This window comes from Danio rerio, chromosome 6 (genome assembly GCF_052040795.2).
Source record: "Danio rerio strain M-AB ecotype USA chromosome 6, GRCz13ab, whole genome shotgun sequence".
NCBI lineage: Eukaryota > Metazoa > Chordata > Actinopteri > Cypriniformes > Danionidae > Danio > Danio rerio.
Window position 1 is genome coordinate 48981262 of NC_141026.1, and position 17629 is coordinate 48998890.

At 33.4% G+C, this 17629-nt stretch overlaps 1 protein-coding gene and 1 long non-coding RNA gene across 9 annotated transcripts in view; one reads left to right on the forward strand and one right to left on the reverse strand.

Moving 5' to 3' along the window:
• LOC147836467 (uncharacterized) overlaps positions 1 to 17629 on the forward strand; it is a 97349-nt gene that overhangs the window by 29155 nt on the left and 50565 nt on the right. The gene's annotated exons all lie outside the window — the stretch shown is intronic.
• igfn1.1 (immunoglobulin like and fibronectin type III domain containing 1, tandem duplicate 1) overlaps positions 1 to 17629 on the reverse strand; it is a 58928-nt gene that overhangs the window by 25329 nt on the left and 15970 nt on the right. For 3 of the 6 annotated variants that reach the window (XM_087255565.1, XM_087255563.1, XM_087255561.1), the window contains exons 3-12: positions 13647 to 13676; positions 11723 to 11842; positions 9118 to 9257; positions 5954 to 6053; positions 4049 to 4090; positions 3858 to 3903; positions 3476 to 3659; positions 3258 to 3371; positions 2718 to 2886; positions 775 to 1047 (exon numbers count right to left, since the gene is read on the reverse strand). In XM_087255565.1, the coding sequence (XP_087111691.1) occupies positions 775 to 1047; positions 2718 to 2886; positions 3258 to 3371; positions 3476 to 3659; positions 3858 to 3903; positions 4049 to 4090; positions 5954 to 6053; positions 9118 to 9257; positions 11723 to 11842; positions 13647 to 13676 (1218 nt within the window). 6 annotated transcript variants of the gene reach the window in all.

Below are 17629 nucleotides of genomic sequence, written 5' to 3' on the forward strand. Positions count from 1 at the left end.
ATATACAAGTTTAAACTCTAAGGGCCTAGGACATGTATTGCGTAATTTTTTTTATCAATATATTTTTTTATTATTTTCACATCAATAATTTACAGAATCATTTCAGTATACATGTAAACATTCTTTTCTAACCACCCTCCACCCCTTTCCCACCCTCACAAGACAGAACACTTAAACAGACATACTTGTGAGACATCGAGCTGATGTGTAAATTAAGAGGAAATAAACAATAAACAAACAATAATGACAAATAAAGGATTAAAGCAATGAAGTGTCATACTTTTCCATCCGTATTTTCAGTCAATGTAACATCCAAGTTATTCATGTATTCAATAAATTTACCCCAAGTCTTCTCAAACATTGAAGAGTTTTTTTTAAGATTAAAATTTTTTTTTTCAACAGGAACATAAGAAGAAAGTTCTCGAAGCCATACAATATGACTTGGTGGTTCTACTGATTTCCAATGTATAGCAATGCATTTCTTTGCTGCTATCAGAGCCATTTTAATTAAACGTAAATTTTTCCTTTGTACCATGTGCTTTAGACTTTGCACCTAGATCGTTAAAATAGAGTCCTAAAACTTTAAAATGTGAATACAGAAACCAAAACTTACAATGAATTAAAAACTACATTGTTTACTTAATGGTGCTAAAATAATACCGTTTTCTGTTTGAGAAATTTAGTGCCTTCCACATATAAATGTGGTGCACATGCGCTTTTTCTGTCTGTAAGGGTTGTTCTAATATTGGAAAAAAAAAATTGACTGATACTTACCTTCTACAATCAACCAGGCATTGCAAGACTTAATGCCGGCTATAGCAGCATAGATTCCAGCATCCAAAGGCATACAGTCAATGATTTTCAGACGGTGGATCAGCTTGTCCTCTGTAGAAGTAATCTCATATTTCTCACTGTTAGAGATAGGGACATTTTTTAAGGTCCAAACGATTTCATTCATGGGCTGAGTTAAGACGCACTCAAAGAGGGCATCCTCTCTCTCTTGGGCCGTCACCTCCTTAATCTTCAGGGCAAAGTCCACAGGGGGAACTGTGTGTTAAATATGGATAAACACACCTCAGTCGATTTATGATGGCATTATGCATTCAGTGAGAGAGAGAGCGCTGCTGAAAAGACTGGCAAAGCTGGTCACAACAATATGGTGTTTTGGATGCTGGTGAGCAGGGTTAGTAAAGTTTTGCATTTGTAAATGAGTTTTTAGGTCAATTTGCTGTTCATTTCAGTTTGGTTTTCGTTGGATTCACTGATCACGTTTCAATTTAGTTTTTACATTTTTATTTTGGGTTTGTAATCATAGTCTAGCAGAGCTAATGGAACACACTTATAATAACTCTTGTTCAAACCTCCTAGAAATAGAAATAAATAATCTTTGAACAAACACTGAACATACGACCAACACTAATGCAACTGATAAAATATAAAAGGGAAAATGATGAAAAATTTGGCCAACTTATTTTATAGAAACTTATTTGTGAATATGTAATTTTGTTTTATGTGTACTGCTAAATCAGTCAGCAATGCATATGAATCACCTAGATGTAATTTTTATTCATATTATTCTTAACTGTATTTCCCACTTATGTAAATGCTATTTCTGTCCTATTGTATAAGTATATCCTGAGCTCCTGTAAACCACAAAAAAGGTCTTGTGATTAAAGTTAATATATATATATATATATATATATATATATATATATATATATATATATATATATATATATATATATATATATATATATATATATATATATATATATATATATATATATATATATATATATATATTTAAACATGTCTAGTTTTTAGTCATAGTTTTGGGTATTATTCATGAAAATAACCTTGGAGGTGAGCTGACATCTTGATTTTGGCTTTTTCATAAGCTTGATTTGCTTTATTTTCAACAGAAAAACATTAATATTAAAGATAATTACAATTAAAGATAGTATATAGGTAAACATGACTAGTTTTAGTCATAGTTTCAGTTTTTGTTTATGAAAATAACCTAGCAGGTGAGCTGATGTCTTTATTTTGGCTTCTTTCACTAGCTTAATTTGCTTTATTTTCAACAGAAATATGTTAATATTAAAGATAATTAACATTAAAGATAATATATATGTAAACATGAATAGTTTTTAGTCATAGTTTTAGTTTTTTATTAAGGAAAATAACCTGGCAGGTGAGCTGATTTCGTTTTTGGCTTCTTTCACTAGCTTGATTTGGTTTATTTTCAGCAGAAATATGTGTGTTAAAGATAGTTGTATAAGATAATATAGAGGTAAACATGACTAGTTTTAGTCATAGTTTCAGTTTTTGTTCATGAAAAAACCTTGATTTGCTTTATTTTCAACAGAAATACATTATTATTAAAAATAATTGTTATAAATATTATTATACATTTAGAGTTGCTTCAACATTGTTAGACTTGTACTAGCAGGCCAGAAACATCACACGGTGACATTGATGTCAGACATGCGACCAGACAGATCCTTATATTGTAGACAGTTTTATTGATTCTGCTGGGATTGATTTAGTTTTTGACGCATCACAGCTCACAGCACACATCCTGAGTAGATGTGTTATTATACTGGTTAACCAGCTAGACCAAAACCATAGCTGAATAGACAGGTATTTTTGGAGTCGCGTTAGTCTTTTCAGCAGGACGTTTAATAGTGATAAACAAATGTGTTGTGAAAACCTACTCTTGAAATCAGTTGAGAAGATGTTGACACCCTCAACGTCAACTTGATAGATTCCGGCATCTTCTGCTTTGAGATTTTTAACGGTGAAGACATACTTCTTGCCAACCTGTTTTAGACAGTGCTTCATTTCTCCTTCAGCTTCTTTGCTGAATGGAATCATCACACCATCCTGGACAAAATAGTAAGATCAGATGTGACTTGATGCTTGATAATGCTTGATATATATATATATATATATATATATATATATATATATATATATATATATATATATATATATATATATATATATATATATATAGGACTGCATATTCAATTGCTCACACTTGTTGATGGAGCATAAAGCAAGGTCTCTTAATGCAATTCAATAGAGTAAATAAGGGAAAATGTTATTTAACTGACTTTTTTATAGAGAGTATGTCTTCAGAGGAATTATAAGAATGTCATTATTATTTTATTTTACAATTCACATAAAACCAAATGACCTTCTCTTTACAGTATTTAGATATTAATCTCAATGGCGCTGAGTTAATGTCTCACCTTGTACAGAAAAATGCGACTGTTGGGGTCTTTCAGCTCCATTTCCAGTTCAAAGGTTGCAGCATCTTCAGACTTGACTTCAATAGGCTTGAGATTACTGAGATGTTGGATGAACTAAACAAACAGAACCAATCAGTTTGTTTCCAGAGTTGTGCGTTCAGTCATGAAAATGCGGTTGTTTGAGGAAGCTTCTGTCAATCTGGCAGCTCTCTCTTTACCTGCGCCTGCTCCTCTTCTCTCTCCTTCTTCATCTCCACCAGTTTCTTCAGCATGTGACGGAAATCAGTGATGTGGTACTCTGCACAAATGCGCTCGTAGTCTTTCTTCTCAGCGCTCAGTAGCAATTCCCATACCGATTCGTCAATGTCACCTTCCTTTTTCTCCTCAACTTTTTTGCCAGCACTTTAAGGAGATTGTGATGACAAATATGAGCATCAGGCCAAATGTTAGCACTTAACTGGGTTAGCGTGACTGATGTTATCATCTGACTAATTACTGTAACTGTGGCAAGAATCACACGTATGAATAAAGCCTAATGTGAAACTGCACGGCTGATGATATGACATTAATGCGTAATGCAATGGAAACAAAACGTCTCACCCTTGTCTGAGCCTCTTTCTAAACTCTGTTGGGTCACCAGCTGGAGCTTCACAATGCAATCAACAAACAGAAGGAAATTATTGCTGATGTTTGCCACACTCAAAATCACAAGTGTCCCATTAATTCCTATTTTTCCACATAATAAACCACAGTTGTGCGCTTTAGAAAATCAGCAAACAAAATTAGCTTACCTCCTTCAGCTTTTTGCATTTCTTTGTCCTTTTTGAATCCAACTGGAGAGAACAAAATCAGATATTGTGTTTGCAGCTGTTTTCTGAAATGCTAGCTCTACATATTAGTGACAGAATACAAAAAGACTTAAATCTGTTGAGTACATTCAGAGGTTTGTCCATATAAGAATCTGATAAATATATGCAAATTACATTGCAAACAAGCTTATATTTGGATTTCACATATATAAAACATGTCATACACTCATAAGCCACTTTATTAGGTACAACTTACTAGTACCAGGTTGAACCCCCCTTTGCCTTTAAAACTGCCTTAATCCTTTGTGGCATAGATTCAACAAGGTAGCGGAAATATTTCTCCGAAATTTTGGTCCATGTTGATATCTAGTTGCTGCAGATTTGTCAGCTGCACATCCATGATGCGAATCTCCCATTTCACCACATGCCAAACATGCTCAATTGGATTGAGACCTGGTGACTGTGGAGGCCATTTGAGTACAGTGAACTCATTGTCATGTTTAAAAAACCAGTCTAAGATGATTCACACTTTATGACTTGGTGCATTATGCTGCTGGAAGTAGCCATCAGAAGATGGGTAGACTGTGGTTATAAAGAGATGGAAATAGTCAGCAACAATACTCAGGTATAGGCTATGGCGTTAACACAATGCTCAATTGGTACTAATGGGCCCAAAGTGTGCCAAGAAAATATCACAACACCTTTAGACCACCAGCCTGAATCGTTGATAGAAGGCAGGATGGATCCATCCTTTGATGTTGTTGACGCCAAATTCTGAATCATCAGACCAGGAAACGTTTTTTCAATTTTCTGTTGTTCAATTTTGGTGAGCCTGTGCAAATTGTAGTCTCAGTTTCTTGTTCTTAGCTGACAGAAGTGACATCCGGTGTAGTCTTCTGCTGCTGTAGCCCATCCGCCTCAAGGTTGGACGTGTTGTCCTTTCGGAGATGCTTTTCTGCATACCTCAGTTGTAACAAGTTTTTATTTGAGTTGCTTTTCTATCAGCTTAAACCAGTTTGTCTGGCCATTCTCCTTTGACCTCTGGAATCAACAAGGCATCTCTGCCCACAGAACTGGATATTTTTTCTTTTTCGGACCATTCTTTAAACCCTATAGATGGTTGTGCATGACAATCCCAGTAGATCAGCAGTTTCTGAAATATTCAGAACAGCCAGTCTGGTACCAACAACCATGTCACGTTTAAAGTATCTTAAATCACCTTTCTTCCCCATTCTGATGCTTGGTTTGAACTGCAGCAGATCGTCTTGACCATGTATACATGCCTAAATGCCTTAAGTTGCTGTCAGGTGATTGGCTGATTAGAAATTTGCATGAACATGCAGTTGTCAGGTGTACCTAATAAAGTGGCCAGTGAGGGTATATGCAATATCTAATAAAAAATACTGCAAAAATGGCTGGAATTGGCTTTGGAATTACAAATACTGTATGTACATATATTTTCAAATATGGCCATATAATACATATATCAAAATAGCTTATGAATTAGCAATGAAGATTGGCTACCAGGCTGGTCAAATTTAGCTTCAAAACCTGCAACAGTAAATTGGCAAGTGTTACTATTTGTTTCGTCATTAACCCCAATATAAATATGTGTGTGTGTATATGTATGTATATATATATATATATATATATATATATATATATATATATATATATATATATATATATATATATATATATATATATATATATATATATATATATATATATATATATAAATATACAGAGAGAGAAAGAGAGAGAACTGCAAACATGTTTTCCTGTTGCATATACATTATGACAGCTTTATATATATATGATCAAAATATGTCATGTATGTAATTTGTATATATTGCTATATATCTGATTGCTCTGTGTGTATCCTACCTTCGATGATATTAAGGACAACAGTACAAACAGCTTTCCCATATTCATTTGATGCATAGCATTTGTAAGTATCAGCGTCATCACTGCGGACTTTAGGTATCTGTAAATGTAAATGATAAGTGAAATTGGTTGGTTGATGGATTTTATAACAATTAAATGACATTTGATTGCATGTATAGACCATTTTGAGGGACAATAACGATGGTTCCAATATATTTCCTGCTTTAAATTTTTTATTACCATAGCTTTCAAGAATCCAAAAAGGTCCACATATTGATAATGTTATGAGACCTGTTTAACATTAAGATATGATTGAATTGAATGATTGAGCTATGAAATAGGTTGACAACAAGCAGGAGATATTCGAAGGTCAATGACATCACCACATTAAAATGGTCTATCCGCTTGTTAAGTGTCATGCGAAGCTTCCGGTTCCAAGCACTATATCACAGTGTATGAGGAGACTCAACAAATGGTAATAATACACATTTACAAAGCACAGTAATACTTTCAAATGATCACAATGGAGACTGTATATTGATGCCAAATATTCGGTAGTCAGAAAGTGATTAGTTTTTTTTTAGAAATTGTTAAAATATTGGTATTTGTGATGTGGGAAGTCCGGTGACTGTTGTGTACACCATGATTTTATATAAAATTCGCTTTCAAGAGTTCCCACTTCGATATGCTTAGCATTTATAGCAGGGTTGGCATGCTTTCCCGGGAGAGAACCCTGAGCTCGGAGATTTTCAAGCCCAGGGCTTCCGCCCAGTTGATAAGCATATCAGGAGATCCGAGATCAGGTAGGTCTCGTGAGCTCCCCCTTTAGAAAAAGGGGAGGAAAGAAAGGAGATAGGATGAAAGGGGGGATTCTTCCAAAACGTAGATAGAGCAGTAGGGAGAAAATGATCCATTTATAGTAAACTAGGATCACTCTGATTGGATTATTACTGCTTACAGATGAGCGGGCAGTAGTGCTCAATCATATCACGTGCTCCTCTCGAAATTAGTTTATGAAGCTTCACTTATTGTGTGATATGACTAAAAATTTAAATGAGTAGCAGCTTGGACCCAGAAACACCATATGTCATGACTTAACAAGAACATAGGGAAAGTGTGTAATGTGTGATCTGGCAAAGAGAACTGTAAAAATAATATTGACTGTTTCTTGACCACCATCTGTCATTGGTCAACAAAAAAATAAGCCACGTCCCAAAGCTGTTCCATTGGCTGAGACAGTGTTGCTGAGTTGGGTAAATCTATGGGTCTGTAATATTCATCATCTATGAAAAGATTTTAATTGTTGGTTTAACAATGTTGTTTTAATATTCAATGATTGATAAGCACTATTAGAATTATGTAAACAACATATTCCTAATGGTATTTTTATGTTTAAAAGCTATGATGTATTTAATATATGAATTTTAATTAATAGCAGAAGTGCTTTTCTTCTAAATATCATGATATGCATGATCATAAATACACTCACCGGTCACTTTATTAGGTGCAATTACTAGTACCAGGTTGGACCCTCTTATGCCTAAATAAATACCCTAAACCATTGTGGCAGATATTCAACAAGGTACTGGAAATATTCCTCAGAGATTTTGGTTCATATTGACATGATAGCATTACGCAGTTGCTGCAGATTTGTCGGCTGCACATCCATGATGCAAATCTCCTGTTCCACCACATCCCAAAGGTGCTCTTTTCGATTTAAATCTAGTGACTGTGTGTGGAGGCCATTGGAGTACAGTACACTTATTGTCATGTCTAAAAACCAGTCTGAGATGATTTGTGCTTTACGACGTGTTATCTTGCTGGAAGTAGCCATCAGAAGATGGGTACGTTGTGGTCATAAAGGAAAGAACATGGTCAGCAACAATACCCAGGTAGGCTGATCGTTGACACGATCCTCAATTGGTACTAATGAGCCCAAAGTGTGCCAAGAAAATATCCCCCACACCATTACACCATCACTACCAGCCTGAACCGTTGCTACAAGGCAGGATGGATCCTTGCTTTTATGTTGTTGACACCAAATTCTGACTCTACCATCTGTGGCAGCAGAAATCAAAACTCGTTAGACCAGGCAATGTTTTTTCACTCTTGTATTGTGCAATTTTGGTGAGCCTGTGTGAATTATAGCCTCAGTTTCCTGTTTTTAGCTCTGAGAAATGGTACCCATTGTGGTCTTCTGCTGCTGTAGCACATCCGCCTAAAGGTTGGACGTGTTGTGCTTTCAGAGATGATCTTCTGTATACCTTGTAACGAGTGGTTATTTGAGATAGTGTCGCATTTCTATCAGCTCGAACCAGTCTGGCCTTTCTTCTCTGGCATTAAAAAGGAATTTGTGCACACAGAACTGCCACTGACTGCATGTTTTCTCTTTTTTGGACCATTCTCTGTAAACCCTAGAGATGGTTGTGCATGACAATCCCAGTAGATTAGCAGTTTCTGAAATACTCAGACCAGCCCATCTGGCACCAACAACCATTCCACATTCAAAGTCTCTTAAATCCCCTTTCTTCCCCATTCTGATGCTCGGTTTGAACTGCAGCAGATCGTCTTGACCATGTCTACATGCCTAAATGGATTGAGTTGCTGCCATGTGATTGGCTGATTAAAAAATTGTGTTAAAGAGCATTTGGACAGGTGTACCTTATAAAGTGGCCAGTGAGTGTATATTGACTTCATCAATTTAACTTAATTAAGCATAATAAGCATTTTTCACATATGTATGTTTCATTAACTTAATGATTCTCTCATAAAACCTTCTCTTGCCCAGTCATTTTAAATGCATTATTTGAGTGAATGATTCAGTAAATCCTTGATTAATATATGGACTTGCTGTTTAATATTTATTTCTGATGGCAGGCCTAATCCAGTCAATCACAAATACACCAATATATCATTGTTATTCAAAAATCTACTAAACTATCAATATCATATATATATTTGGCAATATTGCAAACAACTAGAAACAAATACTTTGGCAATATAGCTACAGACTCTATTCTCCCTTAGGGAATCAGCCTACGGATGTCTTACTTACTGTCTCTTCCCATTAATCTGGGATTTGAGGGGGTATTTTTTAAAGTTGCACACCATTACACACTTAATCCTAATTGTTCAGTAGTAGTTTAATTTAAGCCTGTGCTTACCTCCAAAGTGTGTTCATTGGTTGTAGGGTCAAATTTGCTCTGAAACCTTTGCAGATCATTCATTTCTCCTTTAGCTCTACGCCAGGTTACTGTAGGTGTTGGGCTTCCAGTCACTTTCGCTTTAAAAATGGCCAACTTTCCTGTTGTATGAAATTGGAAATTGTTAGTCTTGAGATATATGCATGCACTCTTTATTAGTTTAAAATATAAAGGCTTTCAAATGTGAGTAGATTTATTTTTTTATAAGGGCAATGTTAGACCTGTAGCTTAGTTCTAAAAAATAATTTTAGGAAAGTAGCATTTTCCTTATGGATTGGTTCACTTTTACCACTTTTATGCACATAAACTGCACCAAACTTTGTTTATGAAAGTCACAGTTGTCCTGTTATTGGTTAATAATATTGTAATACAGATAATCAAGGCTTTTCTGGAACAGGATTTTGACAATGAATAAGAGCAATAACATAACATTTTAAGATTAATAGGCGCTCCTTGGTTTTCACTTGCGATAACTAATGTGCTCGCTTACAGAATGAGACACCGCTGCTTTTTATGCAACACATTTACCGTTATGAATTATGAGACCGCCTGGTTCGTTGGTCCATTGGGTCAGATTCTCACCTCAGCTGAACTGCTACAAAATTTATTTTCAACAAGGCTGAGAGGTTGAAATGATTTCAGACTGATGGCATGATTTCTTTTTCATTTAGACCTATAGCAAAACTAGAACAAACCAAACTGCACAAGGTTCAGAAAAAAATGTAATGATTTGTAATAAGTCTATATAAAACCAACAAGCTCTTGTGCCTCGACAACATTGTTCTTCTTTGGTTATTTTTTGTTAAATGTGTTTAAGGATGGTCATTTTAGGGTTCACAGTAATTCTACGTTTGTTTTTACAGCAGCTCTGTGAACACTCACAAGAGAATGTGCTCAAGTGAAATTCTGTACCTGAATTTAATATCTGTCTTTTATGAACAAATTGTTTATTTTTTAGATATACAAATATTTTTGTGGATAAAAATAAGTTAGGACAGAGCCCCTAAAGGGGAAAACTGGGTGTAAAGAAGAAAAAAATAGGTTAATGTTTTGGGATCTCTTGCTAACATTTTGCTTTTCCAGGAAATATTGCTTATTTGTGTTTTTGACAAACTTTTGCCTTGCCTCTCTAAGATGTTTGCATTCCCTCACGAAATCTGTTTATTGAAATTGCTGCTATTTTGTCCTGTTCACTTTGTCTTGCAGTGGTTGAGATCTATGTTTACTATGGAGTGTTTTATAGAGTTTTCTAATGCATAAATAAAGTCATATCCTATTAAAAACACCTTTTTATGCATTAAATCATGACTCAGAGCTTACTGTATAATGCAAAATAACACAAAAGTTTTATGAGGGAATGCAAAAGTTTTGTGAGGGAAACCAAAAGTTTAGTGAGCAAACAAAACATCTTTGCAAGCGAACGCAAAGTTTCTTAGGGAAATGCAAACTTAAAATTTTTGCACCCATTTTTTTTTTACTCACACCTTCTTTTAACCGCTACCACATCCCCAGTGGCTCTGTAAATTAGTGTGGATTTCTTACACCCTATTTCTTGGATGCATAGCATTACAATAAATCTGCACATCCTAGTTGCCTGAATGAAAGTCCAGAGTGGACAGAACTAGCATTATTTCATAGTTTTGATGACTAGTAAATCTATATTCTTTATTTCTTGTAGTTTAAAGAATGAAATAGTTGACATTAGAGCTGCACGATATTGGAAAAATCTGATATTGCAATTTTTTTATTTTGCAGCAATATATAATTGCGATGTAAATACAACTTCGGCAGATGATTTGAGTTGCTCTATTTGAAAAGATTTCATTAATTTAGGTCAGCTGTGATGATCAAGTCTTTTTCTATGCAGCACATCTGCATAAATCATAATAAATCACAAGCAAAAAATAAATAAGTATAGCAGTATTCAAATACAGAAATTAACAATCAAATGTAAAACAGCAAGGTCATCATTGAATAAAGAATTAAAAAATAATAATATATTTGTGTTTAAATATTTAATAAATCCTGCGATGTGACCATTGCAAATACACACATTGCCATATCATACTCAAACAATATATTGTTCAGCCCTACTTGACATATAAGTCAGTTTATTCTGGGAATATCTTGGTTGTATTGCAGCAGACATTAGCAAAGTACAGAGGAAAAATAAATAAATAATAACAGATATACTGAAATGCCAGATGTTATTATAAACATAAACGAAACAAGTATTACACATTTGTGGTCTTGCTCTGTGCATTTCAAACTTGCGTGAAATTGGATATATGCTATTTGATTCCCTTCCCTCTGTGCATATATAGCCAGGGTCATATGTTTAAGCCGGAGGACGAGCAACGAACTTGAGAAATCACTCATCTACTGCGTTAAGTTAAGTCTGTGTAGCTGCACAGCTTAGACATTTAGGGCAGTAAATCTGTGTGGTAATCCTCCGTACGTGCTTGCAGCTTGTTAATTTCACATTCAGGATCGTTTAGCTCTCAACTGTCACCTCTAATCATATTTGCGTTCACTTTTGTGGATTCTACTCTTTTAATGTGCTTACCTTCTTGAATGGTTAAAGCGATGGGTTTGCGTGTGAAGTCGGGAGTTGTCATCCCTTCAGGAAGTTCCTCAACATACTGTGTAATCATAACACCAGGAACCTTAGATCTCCGTTTGATGCCTGAGAGAAACCCATATTTAAGGATATAATGTCAGAACATCGAGAGAAGCAACAACACAGCAGGTGCACAGTGACGTATTCTAGGCAGAATAAACATCTGCATGATTGTGCTGTGCGTGCATTGAAAAACATTTGACAAAGTCATGTACAAATTATGATGTATTCGAAGTTTGGTTGGAATGTTTTTTTGGGCTCAAAAGTAGATCATATCAAATAATGTTAACTACCAATAAACCATTAAAAAAGTTCTAGAATTTGAAAGTCAAAGAAATTACTTATATTTTTATATGGTTTAATATTTATAACTTGCACTCATACAAATATTTGATTATATATATATATATATATATATATATATATATATATATATATATATATATATATATATATATATATATATATATATATATATATATATATACTGTATAAAATACTGTATACTACTTCATATTGCAATATTTATCAAAAAAAAGAAAAAAAAAAAATATATATATATATATATATATATATATATATATATATATACTGTATAAAATACTGTATACTACTTCATATTGCAATATTTATCAAAGAAAAAAATATATATATACTGTATAAAATACTGTATACTACTTCATATTGCAATATTTATCAAAAAAAAGAAAAAAAAAAAAATATATATATATATATATATATATATATATATATATATACTGTATAAAATACTGTATACTACTTCATATTGCAATATTTATCAAAGAAAAAAATATATATATATACTGTATAAAATACTGTATACTACTTCATATTGCAATATTTATCAAAAAAAAAGAAAAAAAAAATATATATATATAAATCCAATACGCAACCCCCTTAAGGCACTCAGCCTGCAGCCTTGAGCCAATGCATGCCTTCCACCAGTGCCGATATACAGCCACATCGCACTGCTACTCGTGTGGTATTGCTCATATATACACAAATAAAATATTTGTATATGTTCAAAATGATAAATAGATAGATAGATAGATAGATAGATAGATAGATAGATAGATAGATAGATAGATAGATAGATAGATAGATAGATAGATAGATAGATAGATAGATAGATTTTTAGTTTTTTTGTACAGATTATATTACAGATTATTGTATGCTTTTCAGTAACACTTTCAACAATTGTGAAAAGATAAACAAAAACAAACACTTGGTCATTAATATTGTCATTATTAATTGTACAAAATTACAGCATTTACAAAAGGACTGCTTTCCCTGACCAACACTTTTCCTATTGGTTATAATCAAATAAAGTTAATGGAGAAAAATGTACACATAAACAAAGCCTACTGGCAGTTAATATGCAAAATGGGTCACTTTTGGTCACTAAATAATGCATTTTTTAATATACCAACATTACGGCAGCATTCTGTTGGCAACAAAGAATATTTGTTACTTTAAGATAATAAACAAGTCCTTCAAGACATCAATATAGACAATTCCATTTCATGGTGTCTTTAAGTGACAGCAATCTGAACACTTGAGTGCACAATAGAAATGACACAGTAATGTGCATTGTTTTTGCATGATCGACTGGATATCATGACACACTGTCTGGGTGTGAGTGATATGATATGATATGATATGATATGATATGATATGATATGATATGATATGATATGATACGATATGATATATTACATGATGTAACAAAGTACACTGACACTTGACACTGTGCTTGAGGTTTGATATATGATATGATACGATATATTAAATACACTGATTATCAATGAAGTGCATGCATGTTCAGGTTGCTGTCTTTCAGTTACCTTACCTCGTCTCTTGATAGGCAGAATTTCCAGTCCTGGTACAGTATAGACACAACATTACAGTACAACAGCAACGAAGGAAGGGGAAACAAAGAAGGAGAACACAAATTGTGAATCTTGACATTTTTGTTTCCTTTGACAGGCCTATGGACGAACACAGATTCACTCACAGAAACACAAGACAGGGGAGAAGACGGGGAGGTTAAACCAATAAAACATAATTATTCAATCCACCAAGGGGTTGAATGTGAGATTACAATAGACAAGACTAAAGAAAAAGCAGACAAACTGGGAGGGAAATGAGACGTGTTTCACACCGCATACATTAGCAGCAGCTTTTTCTGCGTCTTTTTTTTCTGATACAGTTCTCACACTGCTGTCTAGCTCAAGCTGTTGGTTTCTGCACAAAGCTTTTAACCCATCTGATTAAATTGTGAAAATATAATTGACCACTTCTGTTTTAAAATTGCATTTTTGAGGCAGCATACTTACACGAACTAACTCACACCCTGATTGTTAAACATGACATGCATTTATTAAATTTGAACTAAAAGTTAAACATTTGCATGCCAGGCAGTAGTTGGCGATGTTACTTCAGTATGGAGTGTTTACATTTATGCATTTTTTACTCGAGCATGTGCTTTACGCTTATTTGGTGCTGGTCTTTTAACTGTTCTCAACGTGGATAAAATTTATGGCACCCTTAATTGTGGAATTTTCTGCCCTTTGATATCCGGATTGGACAATCCAGAGTGTTTTGAAATCGTCACTTGAAAATGACTTTTGACTTTTTTAGGGTAGTTTTTTTTTTTATTTAATTTATTTTTATTTTTAATAATGTGATTTCAAATATTTTTGTTACTTTTGACTTTGATTTTGTTTAGTTTTCATCAACAGGCTCATTCTGAAAACATAGCCCTGTATACCTTTATGCAGATCCTGAATTTTAGTCAGAGGACCGTATTGTTGCATTTCATCATTAAAACGAAAGCTGCGAAGTTGTATAACATCGTTCCTTTTTGCATTTAACAGCGGACCGCTTACCTGAATATGGACGACTTTTCTGCCGCTTTTTAACAGTTTGTCCAATCGGTGCTTTTAAAAACCCTATCAGTTGGGTTTAAGGATGGGGGTGGGTGGGTCAATCGGTGCTTTTAAAAAAAAACACACTATTGGTTGGGTTTAGAGAAGGGGTTAGGTGGGGTTATCAGTGAGTCAGTCAGTCAGTCAGTCAGTCAGTCAACAGCAGCCTCTGGTGGATTTATGTGAGAAAAGCAGGCGTGAATGTCACTGGCGAGAGAAATTTGACATCTGAAAAAGCATTGGTTCTGGTGGAGTTGCGAAAACAAAAACTGAAGAAAAAAAACATAGCTTCTGGGACACATTCTCTAGAAATGTATATAGAGATACGTAATCAGAATGAGCCATTCATGTAATCTTAAAACTGGTCAAACTACTTATTTAAAATCAGTTGAAACAACACAATACTTGAGATTTCATTGGGAGAACTTGAGTTTTTTATGTCCAACCCACTTAAATTTGTTAAATCTGTAAAGATAGCTTATAATGGTTGCTATATAAAATATAAGTTTATTATTATTGTGTTATATTTGTGAGATTACAAGTCACAAGTACAACGTCGTCAAGTGTATTGTACGTTTTACACTTTAACACTTTTTATTGTACCGTTTGACACACTTTTCATTTCTACATTTTATATATTAAAAAAAAAAAAAAAAATATATATATATATATATATATATATATATATATATATATATATATATATATATATTATTATTATTTTTTTTTTTTATTGTAAATGACATGAACACATCAGTACACATTCCACTCCACACAAACACAGTCCTGTCATCTATCATTCTTGTTTTGGTTGTCAAGTACTCTGCCTTGCCTATAAACTCACAATAAACACTTAATACTCATGTGAACTTTCTCACAAATATGTGTTTTAGTCGTTTTCATGGAGGTGATAATAGTATTGTTTACAAAACCTTGGACTTTTCCCATTTTTGATTGAAAACAGTGTCATGCAAATGCACTGTAAGTACACGTTTTCAAAAAACAATATTGCTATTCATCTCTGTGCAAAACTGTGGTGATATTCACATTCATATTATACGTTCTATCTGTTTATGTGTACAGGGACATAGTGTGTCATTAAAAATGACATCATTAACTGGGCCTGGCATACTTAATGGGATAGTTCACCCAAAAAAAAAAAAAAAAAAACTATTTACTCATTCTCAAGTGGTTCCAAACCTCAACGAGTTTTTCCTGTGTTGAACACAAAAGATAATTCATAAGATATTTTGAAGAAAGCTGAAAACCTGTAGCCATTGACTGTTGAAGACAATGGCTACATATTTTCAGCTTTTATCAAAATACCTTATTTTGTGTTCAACAGAAGAAATAACTTGTATGGGTTTAAAACAATTAAAGGGTGAGTAAAAGATGACATAATAATCATTTTTGGTGAACTATTCCTTTCATACAGCATTGTGGATCTGTGTGAATGAAAAAAAAAAAGGTTTTAGGAGCATCTTTATCAGGCCTGTAGCCAGCCTGGTGAAAGAGGTGGTTCTTTTTTTTTTTTTTTTTTTTTTCAAAAAGTGGACCCTTTTTTGCAGTTATACGCCTCATTTTCTATTTAATTATGAGATTTAACTACTGCATTTTAGTGACATTTTAGGCACAATTTTAGGTTGGAATAGTTTGTCGGATGGTCATCATAACCACACTTTTTGATACCAAAAATATTTCCTATATATAATAATATTCTATATATATCTAAGCTTATTTTTAGAATGCAACTATATTACATCATCTGGAAATTGTTCAAGTTTTAAATAAAAAAATGCGGCCAAATAATAATAATAATAATAATAATAAAAATAATTTAGAGCTTCAAGATTTTTCTTGCCTCCCTTAAAAATGTGAAAAATTCACAACAATAGCCAAATTAGTATTCAAATTAATTTTGGTGCTTCACATATTTTATATATATATATATATATATATATATATATATATATATATATATATATATATATATATATATATATATATATATATATATATATATTTTTTTTTTTTTTAAAGAATAAGTTTCAAGCGTTAAACATTTTTACTATTTACAAAAATTTATTATTCAATACAATTAAACGTTTTTTAAACTTCTTTATGCACTATACGTGCTTTAAATCTTCAATGTCACAGGCCTTAAAAAGAGAAGCAGATGATAATCATGGTTAAATTCTGCCGTGTCTTCACAAATCTCACCTGTTTTGACCTTAGCTTTCTCGTCATCTATAACTATGTACGATTTATCAGCAGCCACATCGATATCGGCTGATAAATGCTATTTTTAATGTTAACATTATCGATCCGACATCAAAATTAGGCCAATATCCAACAGAAGATTCTGCTTGGTCTTAAAGCCTTTGTCAATGGATTATTTTTACTATTAATGTTGGCATAGCAGTCAAAGTAGGACAAATTAACCAATTCATGGTTCAAATTCTGGATCCTTGTTAGTAAGGTGTCTTTTAAACCACCCAAACCCCCCTTGGCTACAGGCCTGGTTTTCTGTACTTTAGTCTTTACCTTTAGCTGATTTGAATCTGCAATCCAACAACTGCAGTTTTTTTTACTACCAATGTTCCATGTTTATCCCTACATCGCAAGGTAAAATGAACCATCTGATTAGATTTGAGCTTTAGATCATGTGCATGGAGCCGTTTCTGTTTCCTAAAAGAGTAGAACTAGAAAACTGGTGGCTCAGAAATCTCTTTTGAAAACTAGTGTGGATGTCGAATAAAAGCGTTCTGGAAAACAATGGATGTCGAGTGTTTGTTGACACTGGTGTCTGAGAACAAAAAGTCTACAGAAGGACTACAAAACATTGACAAAAAAGAGAAGCTCTGTGGCAAGAAATTGCAGAGAAAATAGGAATCGATGGTAAGTT